Raw genomic sequence first — 26,775 nt, 5'->3', positions numbered from 1 at the left:
ATGTATCTACCTAATTTATTCTTAAAACTTAAGAGTGAGTCCGCATTTACCACATCAGTTGGTAGCTCGTTCCACACACTCACCACTCTGAGTGAAGAAGTTCCCCCTAATGTTCCCCCTAAACCTTTCCCCTTTCACCCTAAAGCCATGTCCTCTCGTGTTTATTTCTCCTAATCTAAGTGGAAAGAGCCTACTCGCATTTACTCTGTCTATACCCCTCACAATTTTGTAAACTTCTATCAAATCTCCCCTCATTCTTCTACGCTCCAAGGAATAAAGTCCTAACCTGTTTAATCTTTCCCTGTAACTCAAATCCTTAAGACCCGGCAACATCCTAGTAAATCTTCTCTGCACTCTCTCAATCTTACTGATATCCTTCCTGTAGTTAGGTGACCAGAACTGCACACAATGCTCCAAAGTTGGCCTCACCAATGTCTTATACAACCTCACCATAACATCCCAACTCCTATACTCAATACTTTGATTTATGAAGGCCAGTATGCCAAAAGCTTTCTTTACAACCTTGTCTACCTGTGACGCCACTTTCAGGGAATTATGTATCTGAACTCCCAGATCCCTTTGTTCCTCCGCACTCCTCAGTGCCCTACCATTTACTGTGTATGTCCTACCTTGGTTTGACCTTCCAAAATGTAACACCTCACACTTTTCCGCATTAAATTCCATCTGCCATTTTCTGGCCCATTTTTCCAGTTGGTCCAGATCTCTCTGCAAGCTTTGAAAGCCTTCCTCGCTGTCAACGCCTCCAAACTTAGTGTCATCAGCAAACTTGCTGATCCAATTCACCACATTATCATCCAGATCATTGATATAGACAACAAACAACAATGGTCCCAGTACAGATCCCTGAGGCACACCACTAGTCACAGACCTCCAGTCTGAGAAGCAATCATCCAGTACCACTCTCTGTCTTCTCCCACACAGCCAATTTTGAATCCAGTTTGCATCCTCTCCATGGATACCAAGTGTCTGAACCTTCTGAACTAACCTCCCATGTGGGACCTTGTCAAAGGCCTTACTAAAGTCCATGTAGACAACATCCACAGCCTTTCCTTCATCTACTTTCTTGGTAACCTCCTCAAAAAACTCTACAAGGTTTGTTAAACACGACCTACCACGCACAAAGCCATGCTGACTATCCTTAATCAGCCCTTGGCTGTCCAAATAATTATACAGCCGATCTCTCAGAACACCTTCCAATAATTTACCTACTACTGACTCACTGGCCTGTAATTACCTGGTTTACTTTTGGAGCCTTTTTTAAACAACGGAACAACATGAGCTACCCTCCAATCCTCTGGCACCTCACCCGTGGCTAAGGACATTTTAAATATTTCTGCCAGGGCCCTGCAATTTCTACACTAGTCTCCCTCAAGGTCTGAGGGAATATCATGTCAGGCCTGGGGGATTTATCTACCTTTATTTGCTGTAAGGCAGAAAGCACCTCCTCTTTAATCTCTACATGTTCCATGAAACTACTGCTTGTTTCCCTTCCTTATACACTATGCCAGTTTCCTGAGTAAATACTGGTTCAAAAAAACTGTTTAAGATCTCCCCCATCTCGTGAGGCTCCACACATAGACGACCACTCTGATCTTCAAGGGGACCAATTGTGTCCCTTACTATCCTTTTACTCTTAATATACTTGTAGAAACTCTTCGGGTTTACCTTCACATTATCTGCCAAAGCAACCTCATGTCTTTTTGCCTTCCTGATTTCCTTTTTTAGTATTTTCTTACATTTTCTATACAAGTACCTCATTTGCTTCTTGTTGCCTATACCTGCTATACACCTCTCTCTTCTTAACCAGATTGCTAATATCCCTTGAAAACCAAGGTTCCCTATGCCTGTTAACTTTGCCTTTAATCCTGACAGGAACATACAAACTCTGCACTCTCAAAATTTCGCCTGTGAATGCCTTCCACTTACTGAACACATCCTTGCCAGAAAACAACTTATGCCAATCCACTCTTCCTAGACCCTTTCTCATTTCCACAAAATTGGCCTTTCTCCAATTTAGAATCTCAACTCAAGGACCAGACCTATCCTTATCCATAATTAGCTTAAAACTAATGACATTGTGGTCACTGGACCCAAAATGCTCGCCTACACATACTTCTGTCACCTGACCTGTCTGGTTCCCTAATAGGAGATCAAGTATTGCATCCTCTCTCGTTGGTACCTCTATATATTGATTTAGAAAACTTTCCTGAACAGATTTGACAAACTCCAAGCCATCCAGCCCTTTTTACAGTATGGAAGTCCCAGTCAATATGTGGAAAGTTAAAATCTCCTACTATCACAACTTTCTGTTTCTTACATCGGTCTGTCTCTCTACAGATTTGTTCCTCTAATTCTCTCTGACTATTGGGTGGTCTATAATACAACCCTATTAGTGTGGTCGCACCTTTCCCATTCTTCAGCTCCACCCACATGGCCTCTATAGACGAGCCCTCTGGGCTGTCCTGCTTATGCACAGCTGTGATATTTTCCCTGACTAGTAATGCCACTCCTCTCCCTTTCATCCCTCCCCCTCTATCACGTCTGAAACAATGGAACCCTGGAACATTGAGCTGCCAGTCCTGCTCCTCCTGCAACCAAGTCTCACTAACAGCAATAATGTCGTATTCCCACGTGCCAATCCATGCCCTAAGCTCATCTGCCTTTCCGACAATACTCCTTGCATTGAAATAGATGCACCTGAGAACATTTCTATCACGTACGGACCCTTGATTTCTGTCAATACATGCATTCCTCGCTTGACCTTTATCCTCCTCCACCTCACTATCTGCTCTAACACTCTGGTTCCCCTCCCCCTGCACATTTAGTTTAAACGCATCGGAGCAGCACTAGCAAACCTACCCGCAAGGATGTTAGTCCCCCTCCAGTTCAGGTGCAAACCGTCCCGTCGGAACGGGTGCCACCTTCCCTGGAAAAGAGCCCAATTGTCGAGAAACATGAAGCCCTCCCTCCTGCACCATCTCCTTAGCCACGTATTTAGCTGCATTATCCTCCTATTTCTAGCCTCACTAGCACGTAGCACAGGTAGCACTCCTGAGATCGTAACCCTGGAGGTCCTGTCCTTCAACTTTGCACCTAACTCCCTAAACTCTCTTTGCAGGACCTCCTCCTCCTTCCTATCCACGTCATTGGTCCCTACACCTCCCTCCACCACTTTTGCATAGTGACAGCAGTGTACCATTTACAAGATGTAATATAGTAACTCACCAAGGCTCCTTCAAAAGCACCTTCCAAACCTGTGACCTAAACCACCTGGAAGGACAAATGCAGCAGGAACACCACCGCCTGTAAGTCCCCTTCTGAGTCACATAACATCCTCATTTGGAAAGATATCACTTTTCCTTCACACTTTTTCCTGGAACTTTCTCTGTAATAACATTGTGGTGTACCTATACCACGTGGCTTGCAGCCATCAAAAAGGCAGCTCACCGCCACCTTACCAAGGGCAGTTAGGAATGATTGGTAAATGCTGGCCTTGCCGGTGATACTTACATCCCATGAATGAGAAGTCTAAATAGCCCACTTTCCAGATTACAGATCATACAACTTGTTAACAACCTCCGTCATTGGAATTTGTTCTTTGCCCTCCCTTTTTTTCTAACTCTATTTCAATTCTGAAGAAGGATTCTTTTACCTGAATAGTCTGCCTTTGCTTACTTCCATGGGTGCTGGTATTTAGTGTTCATGGTTTAGTTTCTCAGAGATATGCACTTCCCTTGTCTTAAGATGTCACGTGCCTTAAGATAGCTAGGCCCTGTGTAATACCCCTTTAAAACCATACTTAAGATCAACTATTTGGACTTCGTAACTGTCCTCATTTCCACCTGGTTTGGCTCAGCGTTTATCATTTTCGATTGCATGTCCAAAGTGTCGAGGTGCCTTTCTACATTAAAGGGAGTGTAGCAGTGCAAATTTTGTTGCTTGTGAAGTAGGAATTACAAGTGTAGGCAGGCTCAATGAGGTTAGAGTTTTTCCGAAACTTGAATCTGCCAATCATCCTAGGACATCTGCTATGTCTAAATCTAAGGAAAGGTGAAGCTGGAGAAAATTTGTTGTCTTTCTATGTGGGTTTTTCTGGGCTGTGTAATGAAACATTTTCTCCTTTCAAGTTTGTTGGGAGTGATCCAGAAACCTTGCTCGGACAGTGACATTGTGGAGAAAAGACACTCAAATGTACGACATAAGATCTCTTAATAAATAGAACACTGTATCCTGGACTGGAGGCCAACATCCAAATTGAGTCGAGGTAGTTTTAACCATATACCATTGCTCAAAAAATTTTAGTAATGTGACTGAAATGGTTTTGTTTCTTTTTTGCTTTTCGCTTGCATTTTAGTGTTGAGCATTTTTAGTGAGAACAGGCTGTGGTGGGAGATGGCTGGTTTGTGCCTGCTGTTTCCCTACTTTAATGTTTGACTCAATTTGGCTGTATTACTCTACAGAAGTTTGTTACCCCACACCCATCTCCTGCCAGAAATGAGTCAACCCAGGCTGTCTTCTGATAATGAGCAGTGATGTGAGTAGTCAACTACCTTGATTTGTGGGTGAATCACAAGGAGGCGAAACTTTTTAAAGTAAAGTTGGATATTGCATGAATCCCGTAGGCATGTTGTCAAGCTAAATTCTGTCATTCTAAATAAATAAGCTGTCTGGATCAAGTCGAAAAGGTCATAAGGGCTGAGTTCTAAGTGATGCTCTGTATATCTACTATATCAATTCATTTTTAACTGATGGGTCTACTGGATAGATTTATTGCTAGCATAAATTTGTCAAAAAAATTCCTTAAAACCAACAAGACTTATAGAAATTAAATGTTGGCATTAAATAATCAAATTTACAAAGGGTCTGTTTTGACCCACCTTACCTTTTGACCGAAACATCAGGGCGTCAGGAAAGTGCTTAAGATTTATCCATGAAGCAGCTTAATTAGATCCAAAGTGGCCTTAGAGACTGGAATACTGAGTACCAGCCTGCCATCGGGAAACACAATTTGTGTATGCGTGCTGATCTCTTGGTGCAAACTTAGAATATATTTTGGGTGGGAATGTGGAGAGGGGGCCTGTGATTGCATGTAGAAGCGATGCTGCTGATTCTCAAATGGCTCAGCATTAAGACTGCATGCAGTGATCCACTGCTGCTGTTCTCCATCTCTTTCTCCAACATAGTGCACAGTAGAAATTGACTTTGCTTTGTCATGCATGTGGCTAGATTTAGTTAAAAATCAACTTCTGGTTTTTCAAGTAATTTGCATAGAAAAGATACTTGCATCATTATCATTAGTAGTACAAGGCTACAGCAGTTCAATCTTGAGAGCAAAAAATGTGGGTTTTTTTTGTTTTATCATTCATGGAAAGATCAACATTTAATGCCCGTCCATATTTGCCCTTGAGAAAGTGGTGGTAAGCCACACTCTTGAACCGCTGCAGCTTGTGTAGGTTACAGATTTTCATTGCGGTTTCAAGTAGCTTGCAGTTAACAATCAGTCGAGTCTCAGTCAGAGCAGGTAAGGACGACAGGTGTTAGAAATGTAAGGTTTTATAAAATTGTGTTTTGGGACTGTATTTCAATATAGGGTTAAATGGAGGAATGCAGGTTGACATGTGGCTTATGAATTCTGCTGACAGCAAACTTTTGGTTTGATGACGATGATAGGACGGCCCAGATAGTCTTATTGGGAAGCAGGTACAAGGTAGGGGTTTACGCTTGTAGACGATGGCAGAAGCATCTGTGCTGACAGTGAATACACTAAGTGTCTCAATTCCCAGGAAGGCATTAAAAATATCAGGTTTTGTAAACAGTTATACTTTTAACTATCTATTTAATTTCAAGTTAGAATGAATGGAATTCACTACCTCAGAGTGCAGTGGATGCCGGGCTGCTGAATAAATTTAAGGAGATAGTCAGATTTTTAATTAGTAATGGGTTGAAAGGTTATGAGGAGAGGGCAGGAAATTGGAGTTGAGGCTGAAATGAGATCAGCCATGATTGTAATGAATGGCGGGGCAGGCTCGAGGGGCTGAATTGCCGACTCCTGCTCCTAGTTCTTATGTTAAATTCTTAAGTTGGAGTCTAAAGGAAAGCTAATCATCATTTCTAACTGGATACAAGGCCCATGTGATTCACATTACCATGGAGATTGGCTTTATATACAAACATACGAATGAGGAGCAGGAGTAGGCCACTCAGCCCCTCGAGCCTGCTCCACTATTCAATAAGATCTTGGCAGATCTGATTGAAACCTCAATTCCACATTCCCGACTACCCCTGATAACCTTTCACCCCTCCTTGCTTATCATGAATCTATATGCCTTAAAAATATTCAAAGGCTCTGCTTCCACCATCTTTTGAGGAAGAGAGTTCCAAAGACACAACCCTCAGAGAAAGAAATTCTCATCTGTCTTAAATGGGTGACCCTTTTTTTAAACAGCGTTCTTTATTCTTTCATGGGATGTAGGTGTCGCTGGCAGCCAGCATTTGCTCATCCCTAATTGCCCTTGAACTGATCTTGCTAAGGCCTAGAATCGCATGTAGTCCAGACCAGGTAAGGATGGCAGATTTCCTTCCCTAAAGGACATTAGTGAACCAGATGGGTTTTTACAACAACCGATGATAGTTTCATGGTCATCATCACTGAGACTAGCTTAAGTTCCAGATTTATTAGCTGAATTCAAATTCCACTAGCTGCTGTGGTGACATTTGAACCCATGTCCCCAGAGCATTAGCCTGGGTCTCTGGATTACTAGACCAACATTACCACTAATATGCTTTTATATTCTTCCTGCCAAAATGGAAAATTTCACATTTTTCCACATTATACACTATTTGCCAGATCTTTGCCCACTCAATTAACCTATCTATATCCCTTTGTAACCTCCTTATGCCCTCTTCACAACTTACCTTCCTTACCTATCTTTGTTTCAACAGCAAATTTAGCAACCATACCTTTGGTCCCTTCATCCAAGTCATTTGTATAAAGTGTAAAAAGTTGAGGCCCCAGCACTGATCCCTGTGGCACACCGCCAGTTACATCTTGCCAGCCAAAAAATGACCCATTTATGCCTACACTTTGCTTTTAGCTAGCCAATCTATCCATGCTAATGTGTTACCCCCTACAACATGAGCTTTTATTTTCTGCACCTAATCAAAAGCCTTCTGGAAATCTAAGTACAGTACACCCACCAGTTCCCCTTTAACCGCAGGACTTGTTACTCTTTAAAATAACTCCAATACATTGGTTAAACATGATTCCCCTCTCTTAAAACCATGTTGACTCTGCCTGATTACCTTGAATTTTTCTAAGTGCTCTGCCATAACATCTTTAATAATATCTTCCAACATTTTCCCTATGACAGATGTTAAGCTAACTGGTCTATAGTTACCTGTCTTGTCTACCTTTTTGAACAAAGGAGTTGTATTCTTTATTTTCTAATCTAATTGAACCTTCGCTGAATCCGGGGAAGATTGGAAAATTTAAACTAACGCATCAACTATCTGACTAGTCACTTTTTTAAGACGCTAGGATGAAATCCATCAGGACCTGGGGACTTGTCAGCATGCAGCTTCAACAATTTGCTCAGTACCACTTCCCTGGCGATTATAATTTTCTTGAGCTCCTCCCTCCCTTCCATTTCCTGGGATATTACTTGTATCCTCTATCGTGAAAACATAAGCAAAATACCTGTTCAATTTATCTGTTATCTCATTATTTTCCATTATTGATTCTCCAGACTCACTTTCTCTAGGACCAACGGTCACTTTAACTTTTCTTTTTTAAGTATCTGTAGAAACTCTTACTATCTGTCTTTATATTTCTAGCTAGCATTCTCTCTTACTCTAATTTTTCCCTCCTTATTAACCTTTGTTATTCTTTTTTATATTCTATACAATCTTCTGACTTGTCACCCATCTTTGCACAATTATATGACTTATCTTTAAACTTATCTTTAACTTTTTTAGTTAACCACAGATGGTGGGTCCTCTCCTTGGAATTTTTCTTTCTCGTTGGAATGTATCAATTCTGTGTATTCTGAAATATCCCCTTGAATGTCTGCCACTGCATCTTTATTGACCTATCTCTTAACTTAATTTACCAGTTCACTTTAGATGACCCTGCTTTCATGTCCTCATAATTGTCCTTATTTAAATTTAAAATAGACCCACTCTTCTCCCCCTCAAACTGAATGTAAAATTCAATCATATGAAATTTAATGTAAATTCATGTAAAATTCAATGGCTTTGAGAGGGGAAGGGTGCACAGGAAGCCATTATGGGGTCATATTACAAGGTTCTCCTAAAAGATATCCCTGAATTTAAGAGACCGGCCAGCCTGCAAGGATGCGAGAGAGCGCGCGAGAACAGCTAGAGGCAGCAAGTCTCTAATGGTTCTCTGCAGAGGCGGGTAGGAGCTTGCACTCAGATTGAAAAGATCCAATTTGTGAGGATTTAAAATGAGGCTGAAAGATTCACCTAGTTTCAGCTAGAGGGAGAATCTGCAGGAAAACTCCAATTATGAAATATAGATCTGGGGTTAAAAGTCGTTGGGTTGGGATAGGAAAAGAATGGAAGTAGGCCCTCAGGAACTGAGACTCACTTTTGAACTGGTCCTGGGGGAATTGAATGTCTACTTGAAACAGTGTGAAGTATAACTGTAGAGTGGGAGATTTTTGAGTCATTTAAAATGTTAAAAAGGGAAATTCTTTTCTGAAGTTTAAAGTGCAAATTGTCCATGAAATAAAGTTTAGTCAATGTTGCTTTTAGCTTGCTTGTTACAGTTACTTGAAATCTTGTCGTATAATTCCTTTTTATGGGTTGTGGGGAATTCTGATTTCTTTTTAAAAGTTAACTGCCTCTGCAGTGATTGTAACACAGGTTTCCTTCCCGAAAGGACATTAATGTATTAGTTGGGTTTTCGCAACAATCTGGAACTTTCTTGGGCAGCATTACTGTTTTTTTTATTCACGATTTATTTAATTAACAACTTAAATTATCCAGCCATTGTAGTGGTATTTGAACTCGTGTCTCTGTGTTATTAGTACAGGCCTCCGGATTACCACTTCAGTAACACCACTAGGTTAACTTGACTTCATTATTTAATAAATTCAATCTTAGGATGTAGGCTTTACAGGTAAGCAGCATTTATTTCTCATTCCTAGTTGCTTTGAGAAGGTGGTAATGGGCTGCTTTCAAGAACCACTGAAGTCTGTATTGAGGTCTGATCATATCACATCTGGGATAATGAGGGAGGATGAAATTAACCCAATATTTCTTGATGTGAAAGAAAAACAGAAAATGCTGGAAAAATTCAGCAGGTCTGACAGCATCTGTGGAGAGAAAAACAGAGTTGATATTTCCACAGATGCTGTCAGACCTGCTGAGTTTTTCCAGCATTTTCTGTTTTTCTTTCAGATTTCCAGCATCCGCAGTATTTTGCTTTTATCTATTTCTTGATGTGATATTGAGATGAGCTTCCAACCACACATCTGCACCATCACTAAGCCTGCCTATTTCCCCCACATCATCACCTGGCTCTATCCTTGACATAGCTCATCTGTTCCTGAAATGCTCAATTATGCCTTCTTACCTCTAGACTTGAATATTCCAATGCACACCTCACACATTCTACACTCCATAAACTTGCAGTAATCTAAAGCTCTGCAGTCTGTGTCCTTGGTCCAAGTCACATTCACCCATTGTCCTGCTGCTTGTTGACCCACATTAATTCTTGGTAAAGCAACGTCTTGATTCTAAAATTCTCATCTGTGTCTTAAAATGATTCCATGGCCTTGCCTCTCCCTATCTCTGTGATTGTCTCCAGCCACACAACCCTCCAAGATACCTGTGCTGCTCGAATTCTGGTCTCCTGAGCACCCCCCGATTTTATTTGCTCCACCTTTGATGGCTGTGCCTTCACCCCTGCCAAGGCCTAAGGTCAGGGATTCCTTCCTTAAACTTTGCCACCTCTCTCCGTCTCTTTCCCCCTTTAAGATGCTCCTAAAATCTACCTCTTTGACCAATCTGACTTACTATTGCCTTACATGGCTCAGTGTCATATTTTGTCTTAAAACGCTCCTGTGAAGCGCCTTGGGACATTTTATTACATTAATGGTGCTATACAAATACAAGTTGTTGTAATTTACAGAAAGCAGCATTTCTCTTTAGAAAACACCCTCACAGCCACATATTCTATATATTTAATAGTTTTAAAAATAATTCCTCATGGACATGACCCAAAGCCCCTTGTGATAAAGTAGTATCTAGATATATTATACTATTATAACTGAGTTGTTACATAGTCCTCTTGACGACTGTTCCACCTGGTCATTAGCAAGTCACAGGCGTCCCCCCAGGAGTCATAGACATCACTTGATGAGTCAATGAGTTTGTTATTGGAGGTACTGATATTGGAAGAGCAATTAAAGGAGTCATTATGGTTAGCTGAACAATGGCTTTCAATTCTGTTTCTTCTGTTCACCTCATTAAGACCAACAGCATTAAGACTACTCTCACTCTTTGTTATATGGTTAGGACTGGAAATTTGGGAATACTTGAAGTCCTGCCACACATTGTGTGCTTGAAGTAGTCCATCAGAAATGCTTGACACAGGCTCTGGACTTGGTTCAGAGAGTTGCCCATTCATCTTGCTAAACAAGAGGCCAAGCCTTTTAAAAGAATCCTTCTTAGAGTTTGGGTATCTCTGGAATCGATTGCCATTTCTGACCGATGAAGGTTGTTTACTCAGTCTATTATTTTTCGATTTCTCTTCATTAAGGTCAATTCCAGAAACTGATTTGATTAGAGCTGAAACACTGAAAGAGTTCATTTTGAGCTTCTTCCTTTCATTGCTTTCACCTGCCAAATTGAATGACACAATTTTTTTCATTTCTTCTGCACTATCTTCCTCCAAGTCTCCTATTTGCATCCCATCGCTACTGGTAGAATATGTTCTTCGAGACGATTTTCTGTTTCCTAAAAGGTCAAGAACCTCATAGCGAAAACTGGAGATATCCTGTTTCAGTTCCTATGATAACAACAAACCCTGTTATTGTACTTTACATAAACTGGACAGATCAAATTCAGATTCTAGTATCTTACCTTGTGATACATCAGAGGATGCTTCTCCTCTCCAAATCTTATCATTTATTTGGTAAATTCCCTGCCAATTGAGGTTCGAAGTCATACAGACCAGAAGGAATTCAGATATAATCTCAGTTGGATTGTAAAGATGTGTTCATTATTGGAATGAAGATATTCAGAAGAGGTGTTCAATTGTTGTGTGCTATTAGGTTCACCGTCACAGAAATACAATGGCAACACTTGGTGATGGCTGGGTCTAGTTACTAAACTTAATGATGTGAAAGAACTGAATTTACAGTCATAGCCTAACTTAATGTTTCAGTAATTTTGTAAATGCAGTCCCCAGTACTGTTGTCAAATCTGATCTAGTCTACTTCCTCACATTTCTATTCAGTGTTTACTTTTGAAGTATATATGTACCCCCAACAACACACTTACCCAAATCAGCTGCTAATATGCCTGAAAGGATATTGCTCCTTTTACAACACTGCTCCCTATGCTAGAGGAAACAACTTTTTAGGTTTCAGTGTGCTATAGGCAAGAGCTCTGCAGAAATCTCAACTAATAGAGCCCCCCAAACCCCCCCTCAACTGCTGGCTGTTACCAACATATTGGAGAGTTTGGAGTTAATAGTCAAGCAAACTGTATACAGTTTACTAAATTGTATAGACAAGGTTTATTAAACTAATACCAGGAATGAGCAGGTTGTCTTATGACGAAAGATTGAGCAGGTTAGGCTTGTATCTGTTGGAGTTCAGAAGAGTAAAAGGCGATTTGATTGAAACATATAAAATCCTAAGAGGTCTTGACGGGGTGAATGTGGAGACGATTTTTTGTCTTGTGGGAGAATCTAGAACTAGGGTCACTGTTTAAAAATAAAGGGTTGCCCATTTAAGACAGAGATGAGAAGAAATTTTTTCTCAGTCTTTGGACCTCCTTTCCTCAAAAGGCAGTGGAAGCAGAGTCTTTGTTTTTAAGGCAGAGGTAGATAGATTCTTGACAAACACTGGGGTGAAAGGTTACCGGAGGTAGGTGGGAGGTTACAGTGAGATCAGCCATGATCTTATTGAATGGCAGAGCAGGCTCGAAGGGCCGAGTGGCCTACTCCTGCTCTTAGTTCGTATGTTCATATGTCTGGCATTGAACAAAAGGCCTTTCTAAGGATAACAGGGGAACAGCGGGATCCTATAAGCAAGGGGGTATAAGTTCTCTTCCACTCCCGATGCCTGATTATCAGCTACAAGGAATGCCCATAAAAGGAGATGTAACTGTAATGACAAAAACCATAAGTGATTATAGCTTTAGTTTAATAAAAATAGGCAGAAGGATCAATTAACTGTAGTATAGAATAGAAGTATATCCAGTTTAAGTAAATAAACTGTCTTTGGGAAGGTTCGAGAACAGATAAATCATGAAGTGTTATCTGGGAAATGTTCCCTTGAACTAGACGACTGGGATCTATAAGGCTGCTTTTTCAGGGCGAGTCAGAGAATTGAAATGACAGAAACCCAAATCTACCCTTTATAACTGCATGGTCTGATCACCTATGCTGTATTAATAAAGCCTGTTTGGTATATGCAAACTGTGTCGTGAATGCCTTACTCAAAGCACGTAACATAAATGAGGAAGGTGGTGGCACAGTGGGATTGTCTAGTATTCCAGAAGACCCAGGGTGATTCTCTTGGGACCCACCTGGGTTCGAATCCCACCATGGCAGATGGTGAAATTTGAATTCAATAAAAATCTGAAATGAAAAGTCTGATGATGACCATGAAACCAATTGCCGATTGTTGTAAAAATCCATCTGGTTCACTAATGTCCTATAGGGAAGGAGATCTGCTGTCCTTACCTGGTCTGACCTACATGTGACTCCAGACCCACAGCAATGTGCTTGACTCTTAAATGCCCTCTGAACAGGGCAATTAAGGATGGGCAATGTATGCTGGCCTAGCCAGCGATGCCCACATCCCATGAATGAATATTAAAAAAAACATAGGAAGAAGAAGGTTGACTCAACAGCAAATATCTAAACCTAGTCTTGAAAACCTGCAACCCTCTGGTCTGTATGGCTTAGCATGAAATCGAATAACCAGTTTAATCACTAGAACATTGAAGGAATCTGTAATTTTCTTCCAACATTACCTGGCATTGAAGCAACTACGAGATGCAACACAAATTTGACCTGGTACTTGCTAGAAGCACAAAGATATGGAAAGATTATACCAGGGTTCAGATTTCCAATAGCTTAGTTTATTACTAGCAGCCCTTATGCAGCCAGTGATGGTTAATTCAACATTTAAGTTTCTGTTTAGAAAGTCCCAGATGACACATTTTAAAAACTATACATTTGAATGCTTTTATTCTATTCTACCCTCCCATCATCAATTCACAGTTGCCTGATACCAGGCCGTTATGTGCATTTGTGCTTTATTTAGTTTCAAAGATTTACATGTGAACAGCCATAGTTACTTTTGAATATCTTTCTTTTATAGATTCTTAAAATGATAAAACACAGAAGGAAGCAATCCAGCTCATTGTGCCTGTGACAGCTCTTTGAAGGAGCTATCCATTTAGTCCCACTCCTCTTTCCCTATAGCTCTACAAATATTTCCACCTTGTGTTTTTTATGGCATTAGAAGAACCTGAAATGAAACGGAAAAATTATTGCTTGAAATTTATTACAAAGCTGCTTTATGTAGGTATGTCTCTGTAAAATGCTGAGGCACTCAATGTCCTGGAATCTGACCATTTACATTGTGGATTGATTTCCACAGCACAGGCAGCAATACTTCTGCCAGCAGTCTGTCCCTGTTGGTTGGAATAACTCCATACAACCCAGCAAACAGAAAATTGTGAAAGCTATTGTACCTGGCACTGCTGCCCTTCACAAAGCACAGAAAAATACCTCTTGAGTTGGGTCTCTATCTCTCCAGAGGCAGCAGTACCACTACTCCAGTGCAGTTTAAGTCTTGGCTAGCAATGATGATAGTCATGTAATGTAAAAGTGGAAGCAAAGAAGCCCATGGGCAAGATTTGTCTTTGAACCGGGTCTTATTGACCTGGGTGCTGATTTGGAAGTGAACAGGTCAAGGTATTTACAAGAGAAAAAGAGGATGAATTTTTGAATCCAAATTGTATACCGCACTGGTTGTCTCTATCAAATTCCCAGTAGAACTGAGTGTACAGGACAACAAATGTATGCTTAAAAATTTGAAGGCTTGAAAGCCACAAGTACCAGAAGGTAAGACCTATAGAAGCAAGTACTATGTTTACCTTGAAGTTCTCTTCTGTAAGTCCTTCATCAGTTTTGGCACTTCTGATCATAGCTGCAATGTATCTTTTCACTAAATTTTTAATAACCTCCTGCCAAATGAAAGGGAACAATGCTATAAAATCAGTGTCCATTATTTCACTATAGTTGCTACTGTAACTAATTTGAACCATCAGCTGCATTGTTAAAATATTAAGCAGATGAGGGCCTCACCTGATGCTAGAGTAAGAAATAGGGAGAGTCCCTGGACAAGAAAGTCTCAGTCTGCTTAATTTTGGAGTAAGCTGAGGCCTCGCAATCAGGTTCATATTAATGGTGGAAAGCCAAGACTGTCTAGCCCTGCCACTAAACTTGTTGCATAACTATACCATAGAGACCTTGGCTTCATCAATAGAGAGATAAGGGAGATTAGAATCATTTTAATGGCAAAGTTTTGTGAAAGCAATCGGGTAACATCTTCACCATGCAATATCGCACAACTGGGCCACATGGCTCCGATTTTGGAAAAACATCAAAATTTGGCAAATCTTTTATTTCTTGATGAAGATGGTCACATTTTTAAGCAACATTAAAATGTCAGCAAATAATTACCAAACAGGAGCTTGTAGCTCTTTTATCATGCTGCACTGATTGCTGTAGAATTGGCCCCATCTGTATCGATTGTGTAATACCAAGTCAAACTGTACAATGCTGCACTTCAAGTATTGTGTCAAGTTTTGCTCATTGAGCAAACAGACTGATATTGAAGTGCTGGAGACTGTGCAAAGGAAAACCAGAAAGCTGATCACTTGCCCCAGGGTCTCCAAGTTAAAAGGAAAAATTGAAGAAAGTTGGGCTTTTCAACCTGGAATGGAGGCATCATGGAGTTAATCATAAAGGTACAATGTAGGAAGTTTAATCCAGAATACTACGGTACTTTATATTAAAATGTGAGAGTAGGACAAGTGACGCGTGTGCAAATCAGTATATAAATATTTTCAGGATTATATCAGGAAGTTCTTCATGCAGAGTAACATGTAATAGAATGGCAGAGATAAACAGCCTAGAAATGTCTAAGAAACCTAATCAGAAACAGCATTGGGACGCAGTAGAGTGTCTCTGGATGGACAGTTTGGTTAGACCACACTTGTAGTCCTGTGATTAATTGGGTTGCCATGTTATAAAAAGGATACAGAGGCAATGGAGAAGATGCGAAAATGATTTTCTATGATGATACTAGGACTTAGAGCTTAAGCCTATCAGGAAAGATTAAGCTGATTGAGGCACTTTTCCCTAGAAGACTGAGATGTGACCCGAGAGAAGTCTATAAGATATGAACGGAGAAGACCGGTACTAAGGGCCATAAATATAAGATAGTTGCTTTAAAAATCCAATAGGGAATTCAGGAGAAATTTCTTTTACCCAGACAGTGTTTAGGATGTGGAACTTGCTAACACAAGTAGAGCCTACTTGTGTAGATTTTTAAAAATTCATTCATGGGGTGTGGGCGTCGCTGGCTAGACCAGCATTTATTGCCCATCCTTAACTGCCCTTGAGAAGGTGGTAGTGAACTACCCTCTGGAACCGCTGCAGTCCATGTGATGTAGGTACACTCACAGCCTTGTTAGGGAGGGAGTTCCAGGATTTTGACCCAGCAACAGTGAAGGAACGGCGATATATTTCCAAATCAGGATGGCGAGTGACTTGGAGGGGAACTTCCAGGTGGTGGTGTTCCCATGTGTCTGTTGCCTTGTCTTTCTAGATGGTAGCGGTCGTGGGTTTGGAGCCTTGGTCCTTGGTGAGTTCCGGCATCTTGTAAATGGTACACACTGCCACTGTACGTTAGTGGTGGAGGGAGTGAATGGTTATGGATGGGGTGCCAATCAAGCAGTCTGCTTTGTCCTGGATGGTGTTATACTTCTTTGGTGTTGGAGCTGCACTCACCCAGGTAAGTGGAGATTATTCCATCACATTCCTGACTTGTGCCTTGTGGACAGATTTTGGGGAATCAGGAGGTGAGTTACTCGCCACAGGATTCCTAGCCTCCAGTGTTTATATGGCTAGTCCAGTTCAGTTTCTGGTCAATGGTAACTCCCAGTATGTTGATAGTGTGGAATTCAGTGATGGTAATGTCATTGAATGTCAAGGGGCGATGGTTAGATTCTGTCTTGGCCATTGCCTGGCACTTGTGTGGCGTGAATGTTACTTGCCACTTGTCAGGCTAAGCCCGGATATTGTCCAGGTCTTGCTGCACTTGGAGGTGGACTACTTCAATATCTGAGGAGTCGCAACTGTGCTGAACATTGTGCAAACATCCCCACTTCAGCTGAAGATGGTTGGGCCTAGGACACTACCCTGAGGAACTCCTGAAGTGATGTCCTTAAAGTGAGATGACTGACCTCGAAAAATCACAACCATTTTCCTTTGTGCTAGGTATAACTCCAACCAGCGGACAGTTTTCCCCCTGATTCCCATTGACTCCAGTTTTGTTAGGGCTCCTTGATGCCACACTTGGTCAAATGCTGCCTTGATGTCAAGAGCAGTCACTCTCACCTCACCTCTGGAATTCAGCTCTTTTGACCATGTTTGAACCAAGGCTGTAATGAGGTCAGGAGCTGAGTTACTCTGGTGAACTCAAACTGAGCATCAGTGGGCAGCTTATTTCTAAGCAAGTGCTGCTTTATAGCACATCTTCCATCATTTTGCTGATGATGGAGAGTGGACTGATGGGGTGTCATTGATCAGGTCGGATTTGTCCTGCTCTTTGTGGGTAGGACATAGCTGGGCATGTAAGAAATTGGGGTCTTTAAAAATGGGTATTTTCTGCATTTTATGGGATTAACTAAACAGCATTGATTCTCTCTCTGGAAAGAGGATTTCTAGACACTTTGACCTCTAAACAGTCTTAGTTCAGGCTGCCATGTTGACACTCCCAAGCTGTTAGAGCAGCATCTTGTGTATCCCCCCTTATCTATGAAATTGTTTAGAAAGAACCAGGACATGACCCTCAACATGATGTAAACTAAAAAGCTGACCTCGAGCAATGTGATGCACAAGGTGGGGTGTGGTAACCACTCTGATGTTTTGAGTACCTGTATCCATTAGTCAGAATAGTTAGATAGATGATTGACACTGGGTTAAGGCTATATACAGGTGTCATATTGATGGTAGGAGACTGAGGTGCTGGTGAGGTGGCAGTGCTCATTGGGCAGCTGCCTTCTTCAGGTGGAAGATGGGCCGGAGAAGGAGGAGGAGGAAGGTCGAGAGATGAAGGGATGCATTTCCTCACACATTGACTAGAGATGGAATGCTGTTATCACAAACTGATACGGGTCATATACTTTTCCTGTTTAATTCTTTAATATATCAAATCTGAATTGTTGTTTCTTAATAAACCTAATAAACCACCCTAAAATTACTTTATGATTAGTCGACTGCCTATTTAGGTGTCTGTGGCCCCTGAACCCCGAAATCTTACAGGCAAATATCCACATTGCCGGGTAGATGCCAGTGTTTTAGTTGTACTGGAACAGCTTAGCTAGGGGCGCTGCAAGTTCTAAAGTATAAGTCTTCAGTGCTATTGCCTGAATATTGTCAGGGTCCATAGCCTTTGCAGTATCCAGTGCCTTCAGCCATTTCTTGTTATCATGTGCAATGAATCGAATTGGCTGAAGATTGGATTCTGTGATGCTGGGGACTCCCGGAGGAAATCGAGATGGATCATCCACTTGGCACTTCTGGCCGAAGATTGTTGCAAATGCTTCAGTCTTATATTTTGCACTGATGTGCTGGACTCCTCCATCATTGAGGATGGGGATATATTTCTCATACAGTATAAAGTTGTTGCTTCCCTTAACATTGGTATTCTTGCAGTTGTCCTGACGAGTGCAAGACGAAAAGCTTCGACAAAATGTTTTTTTTCAGCTTAGCTCTGGCTATCGCTTGCTGCTTATGCTGTTTAGCACACAAGTAGTCCTGTGTTGTAGCTTCATCAGGTTGACACCTCGTTAACTATATCTGGTGTTGCTCCTGGTTTGTCCTCCTGCACACTTCATTCAATCAGGGTTGATTCCCTGCCGTGGTGTGAATGGTAGAGTGGAGGATATACCGGGCTATGAGGTCACAGATTGTGGTTGAGATGCATTTAAGAGGAAACTGGATAAGCATTTGAGAGAGAAAGGAACAGAAGGAATGTTGACAGGTTAGGTGAATAAGGATGGGAGGCAATTTATCAGGAATATTAATTGTGGCATGACCTGTTTGACTGAGTGACCTGTTTCTGTGCAGTAAATACTATGCAATTTGAGATGGGCTGAATAGCCTTCTTCATCTTTAGATATCTCGTGATCCAGTGATGCCAACTTCAGAGTATAATGCATTGTCAATACTTGGGCTGTAACATAGTCTCCTGCTGGCTTATGTTGCCCTAGATGCAAAAAGATGCGGAAAGAAGGATGTTCCAGGGATTATAAATAATTTTCACCTTCACCTAGTTAGGTCCTTATGATACTTTTAAGCTTTTTTTTAATTCACATATTCCCACTTGCCTGAATCTCATGGAACCTATATTTTCAAATTTTCAGATTTATATTTCTGGGGACCATTTATCACTCCTGAAATATTGTCAGATGTGTTTCCTGACAAAAACATCCTCTACTGCAGGAATGAGACATTTACATCTCCCACACTAGCCGTCTTTGTGGCTACTCTGAATTAGACTGATAATCTACTGGCAATTTGTGTTGAATTTTGAGCAGATTTATGCTGTAGACTTAATGCAGAGAACACATGGCCCATAACCTTATAAAGATTTAGATAACTTCCTTGCTTTTAATCACAAAATTAATTCTAACAATTTGTATTTAACTGAACAATTCACTTGATACATAGAACACATTTCCTTAAGTAACATAAAACTTACAACAGTTGTTACCTACTGTACATATTTGGTATTTTCTTTACTACTATTCTTCCACTGACAATTCACAAGGACAAATCTTAAACACTAGAAGAAACAGCATCACATTAACCTTCCAATAATGAAGTACATGCTTTGCTCGCGTAACATGATATTTGAAAATGCCTAATCCTTTTCAAGAATTCCGTTGAACTGGTAATAATGATATAGCTACCATTTTTTTATTCAAGTTATTTAGTAAGGATGTGCAGATTTCATCTGTAGCCATGAAAACGACACAAATTTAATAATTTGTAGATTGGGGATCACTTCTGGGTTCCACATGACCATAATCTAAATTTTCAGGGTCACACAATATGGTCATTGGGAACAAAAATAAAAATACCTGGAAAAACTCAGCAGGTCTGGCAGTTCTGTTGAAGAGTCATATGGACTCGAAAGGTTAACTGTGTTCCTCTCCGCAGATGCTGCCAGACCTGCTGAGTTTTTCCAGGTATTTTTATTTTTGTTTTCGATTTCCAGCATCCGCAGTTTTTTGCTTTTATCTTAATGGTCATTGGGAGTGTGCCTTAGCAAATTTGTTCCTGACAATGGCATTTGACATGGCTCAATAGGAGTTGATGCACTGGGCAGTGAAGATAAAGCATGTAAATTGCTGTATTTAAAATATAGGAGGAACAAGAAAGGAAAGTTCAGACAGCCATTGACTGTAATATAATAGTGAGGCAGAATAAGGACTGACTGAGTGAAGGATCAGAGGCAAGAGGTTAAAAATGAAGGCTATGAATAGAATGGTTTTGTGGATGAATTTTGATTCTTAGTGAGGATTTGCATTTATGAGAGTTGATTTTATGCGATTTCTCTGTAATACTGACTGGTCAGCAAACCTGGTAGTGTTGGTTTTGGATCAAGTCATCCGCATGACGTTCCTGAAAGAAGAAAATAGTTTTCAGAATTTAATTTATCAAAAAAAAAACAGAAACAGTGGGCACCGCAACTGCAGGTGCACACATGCTTCATTGACAGCGCAACAAAAGTTCAAAAATAAACAGATTGGAATTAATAGGGTTAAATACTTGTCAATAAAATCCCTGTCATCTGAGAAACCTCAGGGATGTCCCAAAGTACAATGGAAAACTGCCGAGGTTTACGTGCCTCGATGCTGCAGAGGAAGGGACATGCTTTGGCTCTTTTACCTCTGTTTATTCCGGCTCTTTATAAAGGGTATTACAAGCTCAGAGGCTATGAAACTGCAGATTTAAGAATATGATTCTCAACGTGTCTTCAGCCTTAGTAAAGAAGCTGCTTCTTCACCCAGTTTAACTGAATGGATCATACACACTGAATCCAGTAGGCCACTGAAATTGGATCGGTATCCTTTGTGTATTAGAATCCCCCAATTTGTACAGATCAATGGAAGGTCCTGTTTGACTCAGGTGCCGCACGGGCCATCCAGCAGAAGACACTGGCAGAATGGGAATGGAATGGTGAGTTGACCGTCTCAATCTTAACTCTTGCTATTGCCCCAAATCTGCCAAACAGGGAGTTAAAATCTCTCTTGTGGTGAAAATGCATATAACTGGATTAGTCTATCAAAAAAGACGAACCTTTTGAGGCATATTTGGTGCTCCCTGTTTCTAAAGCTTGCTTGGTTCCTTATTGGCTTCTATTTAAATGGCATTATTATTTTGTTCTTATGTGATCAATGCAATGTCACTTCTACCATAGTCTTATGAAGAATGGACAGATGAATATAATAGCAGTCAGTATATTTTACCAATCGTTTTTAATCTCATGTTAAAATGACACAGAATTTCACGGTAACTAGATCTCAGTGGTGTTATAGAATATTTGGGCCCGCAGAGAGTTGGCAAAAGTGTAGATCAGACATTTATCTTTAATCAGATTATGTCCTGGGCCAAGCAGGGAGAAGGAAGTCTACACAATGGTACTGTTAGTGGAAGGCTCTCACCATTAGATTATCTGCACTGTATTTTTAAATATTTTGAAAATGATTCTATTTGTGGGGCTCCCACATGACGATTTTTGTTAATTAATTTTATGCTGAGAATGACAGAGTGGACACGTCGGACTAACATTAGCTGAACAAATGCCCTCCCCTCTGTGGATTTTGCAGTGTCTATTTTAATTTTGTCCCCTTCCTTTTTGGTACAAGCTGGCCAATGCTTCCACATACGCTGGCTGCTTTGGTAGCTTACTGACATAGTCATTCTTCATTTGTGAGCTCAGACTATGAATGTTGGCAGGTTATTTAACCATTTGGTAGGGTGGGTATCATATTAGGAGTGAGACTTGATCTTCTCCTCATTTACTGTCCACTAATTTGCACTTTCAAAAGGTGGGCATGAGATAGCAAACAGCATGATGAACTCTGTTGTGTCAACTGCTCAGGGGCCAACTCTCATTTCCACATTCCTATCCCAACTGAGATCAGGTAGCTCAGCAAAGATGGAGATTGAAATTGGAGCCACATTCTCCGCATATAAAAACAAAAAGCTAAAAGCTACTGCAGATGCTGGAAATCCAAAACAAATACAGAATTACCTGGAAAAACTCAGCAGCATCGGTGGAGAAGAAATCAGTTAACGTTTCGAGTCCTCATGACCCTTCGGCAGAACATGCATGTTTTGCACCCAAAATGGCAGTGCAATTTGCCATTGAGACAATTTGTGCATTTTCCTTTTAAGTCTCTGCCAGGTATTTCACAAAAGTAGGCTCAGCAGAAATGAAGGGAAATGCTGAATTTTCTGCAGTTATTCATCTCAGTGGCAGCAGTTGCCTAGATATTTCTACAGCCTTCATTGTCAGAACAAAATACAAGAATAGCGACTTCAGCAAATACAATTATTTTGAGAAATAAAGAGCAAGACTTTGCCTTTTAGCTCATAACCCTGATATCGGCGTCAAATGGCGGTCATGATCCTGCACTGTATGGGAAACAGTCACTGGCAGTGATTTTCCCTGATTTGGTCAATTAGTGGCCAGAGGGCAGGCTTGCCTTCCAAATGGGGATGGCTGACAGCCTCTCTAAGCTGGAGGACTAATAGGAGGCCCTCCAACAAGGAAGGAGTAACAGACTGTAATTCAGGTAAGAGAGAGAGAGATAGATAGAGAGGGGGTGCCTCCATTTTGAGACACCCTCTCTGGAACTTATAAAAGCTTTAAACTGAAAAATGGCCTCAGCAAGTTAAACTCGTCCATGGAGCAGCTTGCGGCTGTAGCTGTGGCCAGGCAGGCCGGGGGGCCTCAAAGCCTGGCTGGAACGTTGGTCCACCCAGAGTCTGGCGCTGGGAGGCTGCCTCTAGGCAGCTGGCCTAGGTCCCGATGCCTTGGGTGCCTCGCAGGCTGACTGGAATTTTCTAGTCAGCCTCAAACAATCGGCCTTAATAGTCTACCCACTGCTTGTGAGTGTGTGGCTCTTCCAATGCCAATCCTGGAGGTACAATGATGCTGGCAAATTAGCACACCACCTGGCAGTGCAAATTTTAGCCCTCGCCCACCTCCATACTCACCCCCATGTGAGGATGAAAACCCTGCCCAAAAGCTCTTAAGGTAAACTTGGATGGAAAATTATGAACTTCACATGCCTGATTTCCTGATATCCTCTCCTAGTGGAAAAAGGGGAAGTCGTGGCACAGTGGGTATTTCCACTGGACTAGTATTCCAGAGCCTCAGGGCAATGCTCCGGGGACTGGGGTTTGAATTCTACCACAGCAGATGGTGAAATTTGAATTCAATAAAAATCTAGAATTAAAAGTCTGATGATGATTGTCGTAAAAACCCATCTGGCTCATTAATGCCGTTTAGGGAAGGAAATCTGCCGTCCTTACCTGGTCTGGCCCACAGGTGACTCCAGACAACCACAGCAATGTGGTTGACTCTTAAATGCCCTCTGAAAGAGGGCGATTAAGGATCGGTAATAAATGTTGGCCTAGCCAGCAACGCCCACACCCCATGAATGAGTTTTGAAAAAACACTCTGTTACAGGAGTGTGCAATCAGAAAACTTGCCTTTCTTGCTTTTTTGATTGAACTGGAGAGATGTTGGTTGATGAATGCTTATCATTGCCAATATTTTACTCTGAGGGTTACCCTTTAATAGATTAAGAAGGATGTGCATCTGTAAAGATGGGGCAAGGATGGGCTATTTGGCCAGTCAAGCCCAATGCTTACACAACACTCCAACGTTTGCTTGTCATGGATTCTACCCTAACTGTTTAATCTCCTGTGACAGGATTAACTGACTAATTATAGGTGAATAGAACCAAGCCTTGGTTTATTACTGCAAGGTTTTGCAGTGGGAAGTGTACTTTCCACTCTCCAACTTCAGGCCCTACACTGGACTCAGTGTAACTTAATGACGAACTTTACCTCCCCAGCTCTTGCACACTGATGTGCCACTTATATTTGCACAGAGCTGAGAGGGAAGGGAAATGTGAATTCTTGGTTAATATGGCATTTGATAGAATATATTAAAGAGAGAAAATGTCATACTGTAAATTCCCTGAGATTCTCGCGCTTTTGCTCATTCTCCGAATTTCTGCTTGGACAGATGTGAGAGTGCAGCCATTTACAGAGGTACCAGAAGGACTTTGGGCTGGGGATGATGTTGAAAGGAGGTGGAAGAGTTGCACCTTCATCGAAATAACTCATCCAAAGTTTAGTTCTGGCAAATTTCCATTCAATGTCAGCATGGTCCTGCAAGTGAATCAAAGACACAGATGGTGATGAACAAACCTTGTCAACAATATCAACTGCTGTTCTGTTTCTGTTAACTAATGTTGCCTGGTGACTGTAGTGTCACTGTCTGCTTCTGTGATTCCTGGTGACTGTAGCATGTCTGCAGTTTGTCATTCCTGCTGACTGCAGCATCTCTACCTGCTTTCTGTGATTCCTGGTGAATGTAGTGTCTCTGCCTGCTGTCTGTGATTCTTGGTGACTGTAGTGCCTCCGTCTGCTGTCTGAGATTCCTGGTGACTGTAGCATGTCTGCTGTCTATGATTCCTGGTGCCTATAATGTGTCTCTCTGTAATATGCATTCTCTGTCAACTGTAATGCCTCACAATTATACTTTATTCCGCAAATGTTAAACTTTACAACCTAAATCAAATCTGTATTTCTAGATCAGATCAACATCCAAATACTAATCCTAATATATTAGCGGCCTGATTTTGATCATATTTTGTTAAATGTCACAGAAATCTACAGCGCAAGTTACTGGCATCGAGCAACAGAGTGCTGGAGCTCTGAGCTGGCAGATGCAATCAATCTTCAATGATTAAAGTGCGTGATTAAAATTCTTGCCTAAATGTCTCATTTTGATTCCTGTTTAAAATGTTGGTAGCCTTCAAAGAGTACTGTAGAAAAATAGCATGTTGTGTGGAATAATGTCACATGATGCAACTCTGGGAGTACTGAATCTAAGCTGAATCTTTGAAAATAGACAAGTGGAACTAGATCTTTCCCATATTTTCTGTCATATCACATGTAGCTGGTATCTTCTGCTTCTCTCTTATCATTGATTAGATCAATGTAATCATAAATACAAAAAAAAGCAAGCACGCGGTTATCTGTATGGATGAAGGAAACTGAGAATCATTGTATGAGATTAGCTACACGTTATAAACGAACCTCATTGTGAAATATGAGTGAGCTATGTTATTTATTTTGTAAGAAAGCATATGTGAATTAAGTATTAACTGTGTGTGTAAGATAAGGTAATAATTACAAATTTTGTATCATTTGATACCAGCCATTTACTATGTAATATTGGGCTGAATCCTATGAAGAGTGGTAATCACCATCGGATTGCCACTCTGCTCCTATTTTCTTACACTAAGATGGAGCTCAGCACTTCTGGCCCGTACATCTGTACAAGGCCTCTTTAGAACTACGGAGTGTTCTTGTTCTGGGAGTCTTTCTTCGTAGTACAGGATTGTCAGAAGAAAGCCAAGCCACACCCCTTTTTACAACACCAGCTGCCATATTTTGGTAAGTCTTCATTCACTGACCCATTATAAAGCTTTTGGATATTTAAATGACTTTTTAGTGTGTTAGTGAATGAGTGTAACTAAGTGGGTAGGGGGTAGTGTGGGTAGGGTGCCAGATGTGTAGGGTGGCAGGGTGGGTAGAGTGACAGGGTGTTTTTATTCATTCATGGGTGGGCATTGCTGTCTAGGCCAGCATTTATTGCCCATCCCTAACTGCCCTTGAGAAGGTGGTGGTGAGCTGCCTTCTTGAGCCACTGCAGGCCATATGGTATAGTTCTGTTAGGGAGGGAGTTCCAGGATTTTGATCCAGCCATGTTGGGTGGTAGTGGCAAGGGCTAGGGTGGTGAGGTCAGGCCTGGAGGAAGACAGAGGGGAATTGCAGGATCGTGGGAGAGTTGGAGGGTCCAAGGGGGTTGGAGGGCCAAGTCAGTGTGTCAATGGGGGCTGGAGGGGGGCATGTTTGGGGCGTGAGTTGGAGGATCAGGGAGAACTTGGAGGGTCAGTGGCAGAGTCGTAGGGGAATCAGAGGGTTGGGGGTAGTCAGAGGGTCAGGCGCAGTCAGAGAGTTGGGGGCAGACAAAGGGTCAGGAGAGGAGTCGGAGGATCTGGGTCAAGGGGGGATTCGAGGGGTCAGGTGGGGAATTAGGGGGTTCTATAGGGGGTGAGTTGGAGGGTCAGAGGGGATCAGAGGGTCAGGGGATTCAGGGTCACGGGGAGGTCAGAGTGGAGCTGGAGGCTCGGGGGGGAAATGCAAGCTCGGGGGAGTTGGTGGAAGTCAGAGGGTTGTGGGGAGATGCAGGATTGGGGAATTGGAGGGTAAAGGGGGTTCAGAGGGTTAGGGGATTGGGGGTGCTATCAGGTTAGGGAGTCAGTTACCCAGGAGTTAGACATAGATTTTCCTGTCTAATATTTTCTGAGTAACTATCCAGATATCCGAGTTGGAGCCCTCAGAAATCTCTGACTCTAACTCACAGTTGGAGACTTCTACAAAGCGGTCCAGACGCAGAGGAATTGCCCATCATAAGTTGAAACTTCCTGGGCAATTCTCGCGGAGTCCTTGCGTTGGGACTTTAAGGGGCCCCATAGTGCGTCCTCCAGGGTACATCTGGTCTCCAACCATCTGAAGACTGGAAGATCTGGGCCAGAATCTGTGTAGTGTGAGATATCAGCTTGGCACTTCTATTGCAAGGTATTTAGCTTTGAACTCCACTATGTCAGCTTCTTACCCTTTTTTTCCCTCCAATTTGAGAATTAAAGAATTTTATGGGACGCAGAAGGAAGTTATTTGGCTCAGTTTGCCTGTTCTGGCTTCCTGAGAGAACTTTCCACTCAGTCCTGTTCCCTCGCCCTTTCCTCATACCCTTTTAATATTTTCTCACCTCTTATTTCCTCCTGAAGGTAGTGACTGCCTCAGTTGGGGTGCAGTTGCAAAGGCACTGGATACCCGCTGGTGTCACTGTGACCCTGTCCTAACTCCTGCAAATG

General features: G+C 41.6%; 1 protein-coding gene across 1 annotated transcript in view; it reads right to left on the bottom strand.

Moving 5' to 3' along the window:
- Positions 1-9,165: 9,165 nt before the first annotated feature.
- The window catches only part of LOC144683333 (short transient receptor potential channel 5-like), a 98,130-nt gene continuing 80,520 nt past the window's right edge, over positions 9,166-26,775 (bottom strand). Inside the window, exons 8-12 of the mRNA XM_078546267.1 lie at positions 23,795-23,998; positions 20,168-20,209; positions 14,386-14,475; positions 10,930-11,056; positions 9,166-10,887 (exon numbers count right to left, since the gene is read on the bottom strand). Coding sequence (XP_078402393.1) covers positions 10,310-10,887; positions 10,930-11,056; positions 14,386-14,475; positions 20,168-20,209; positions 23,795-23,998 — 1,041 coding nt within the window. The 3' untranslated portion in view covers positions 9,166-10,309. The remainder of the gene's footprint in view (positions 10,888-10,929; positions 11,057-14,385; positions 14,476-20,167; positions 20,210-23,794; positions 23,999-26,775) is intronic.

Source organism: Cetorhinus maximus, chromosome 8 (assembly GCF_964194155.1).
Source record: "Cetorhinus maximus chromosome 8, sCetMax3.hap1.1, whole genome shotgun sequence".
Classification (NCBI taxonomy): domain Eukaryota; kingdom Metazoa; phylum Chordata; class Chondrichthyes; order Lamniformes; family Cetorhinidae; genus Cetorhinus; species Cetorhinus maximus.
Note: the sequence above shows the minus strand (reverse complement) of the source record. Positions and strands in the feature narration are given on the sequence as shown.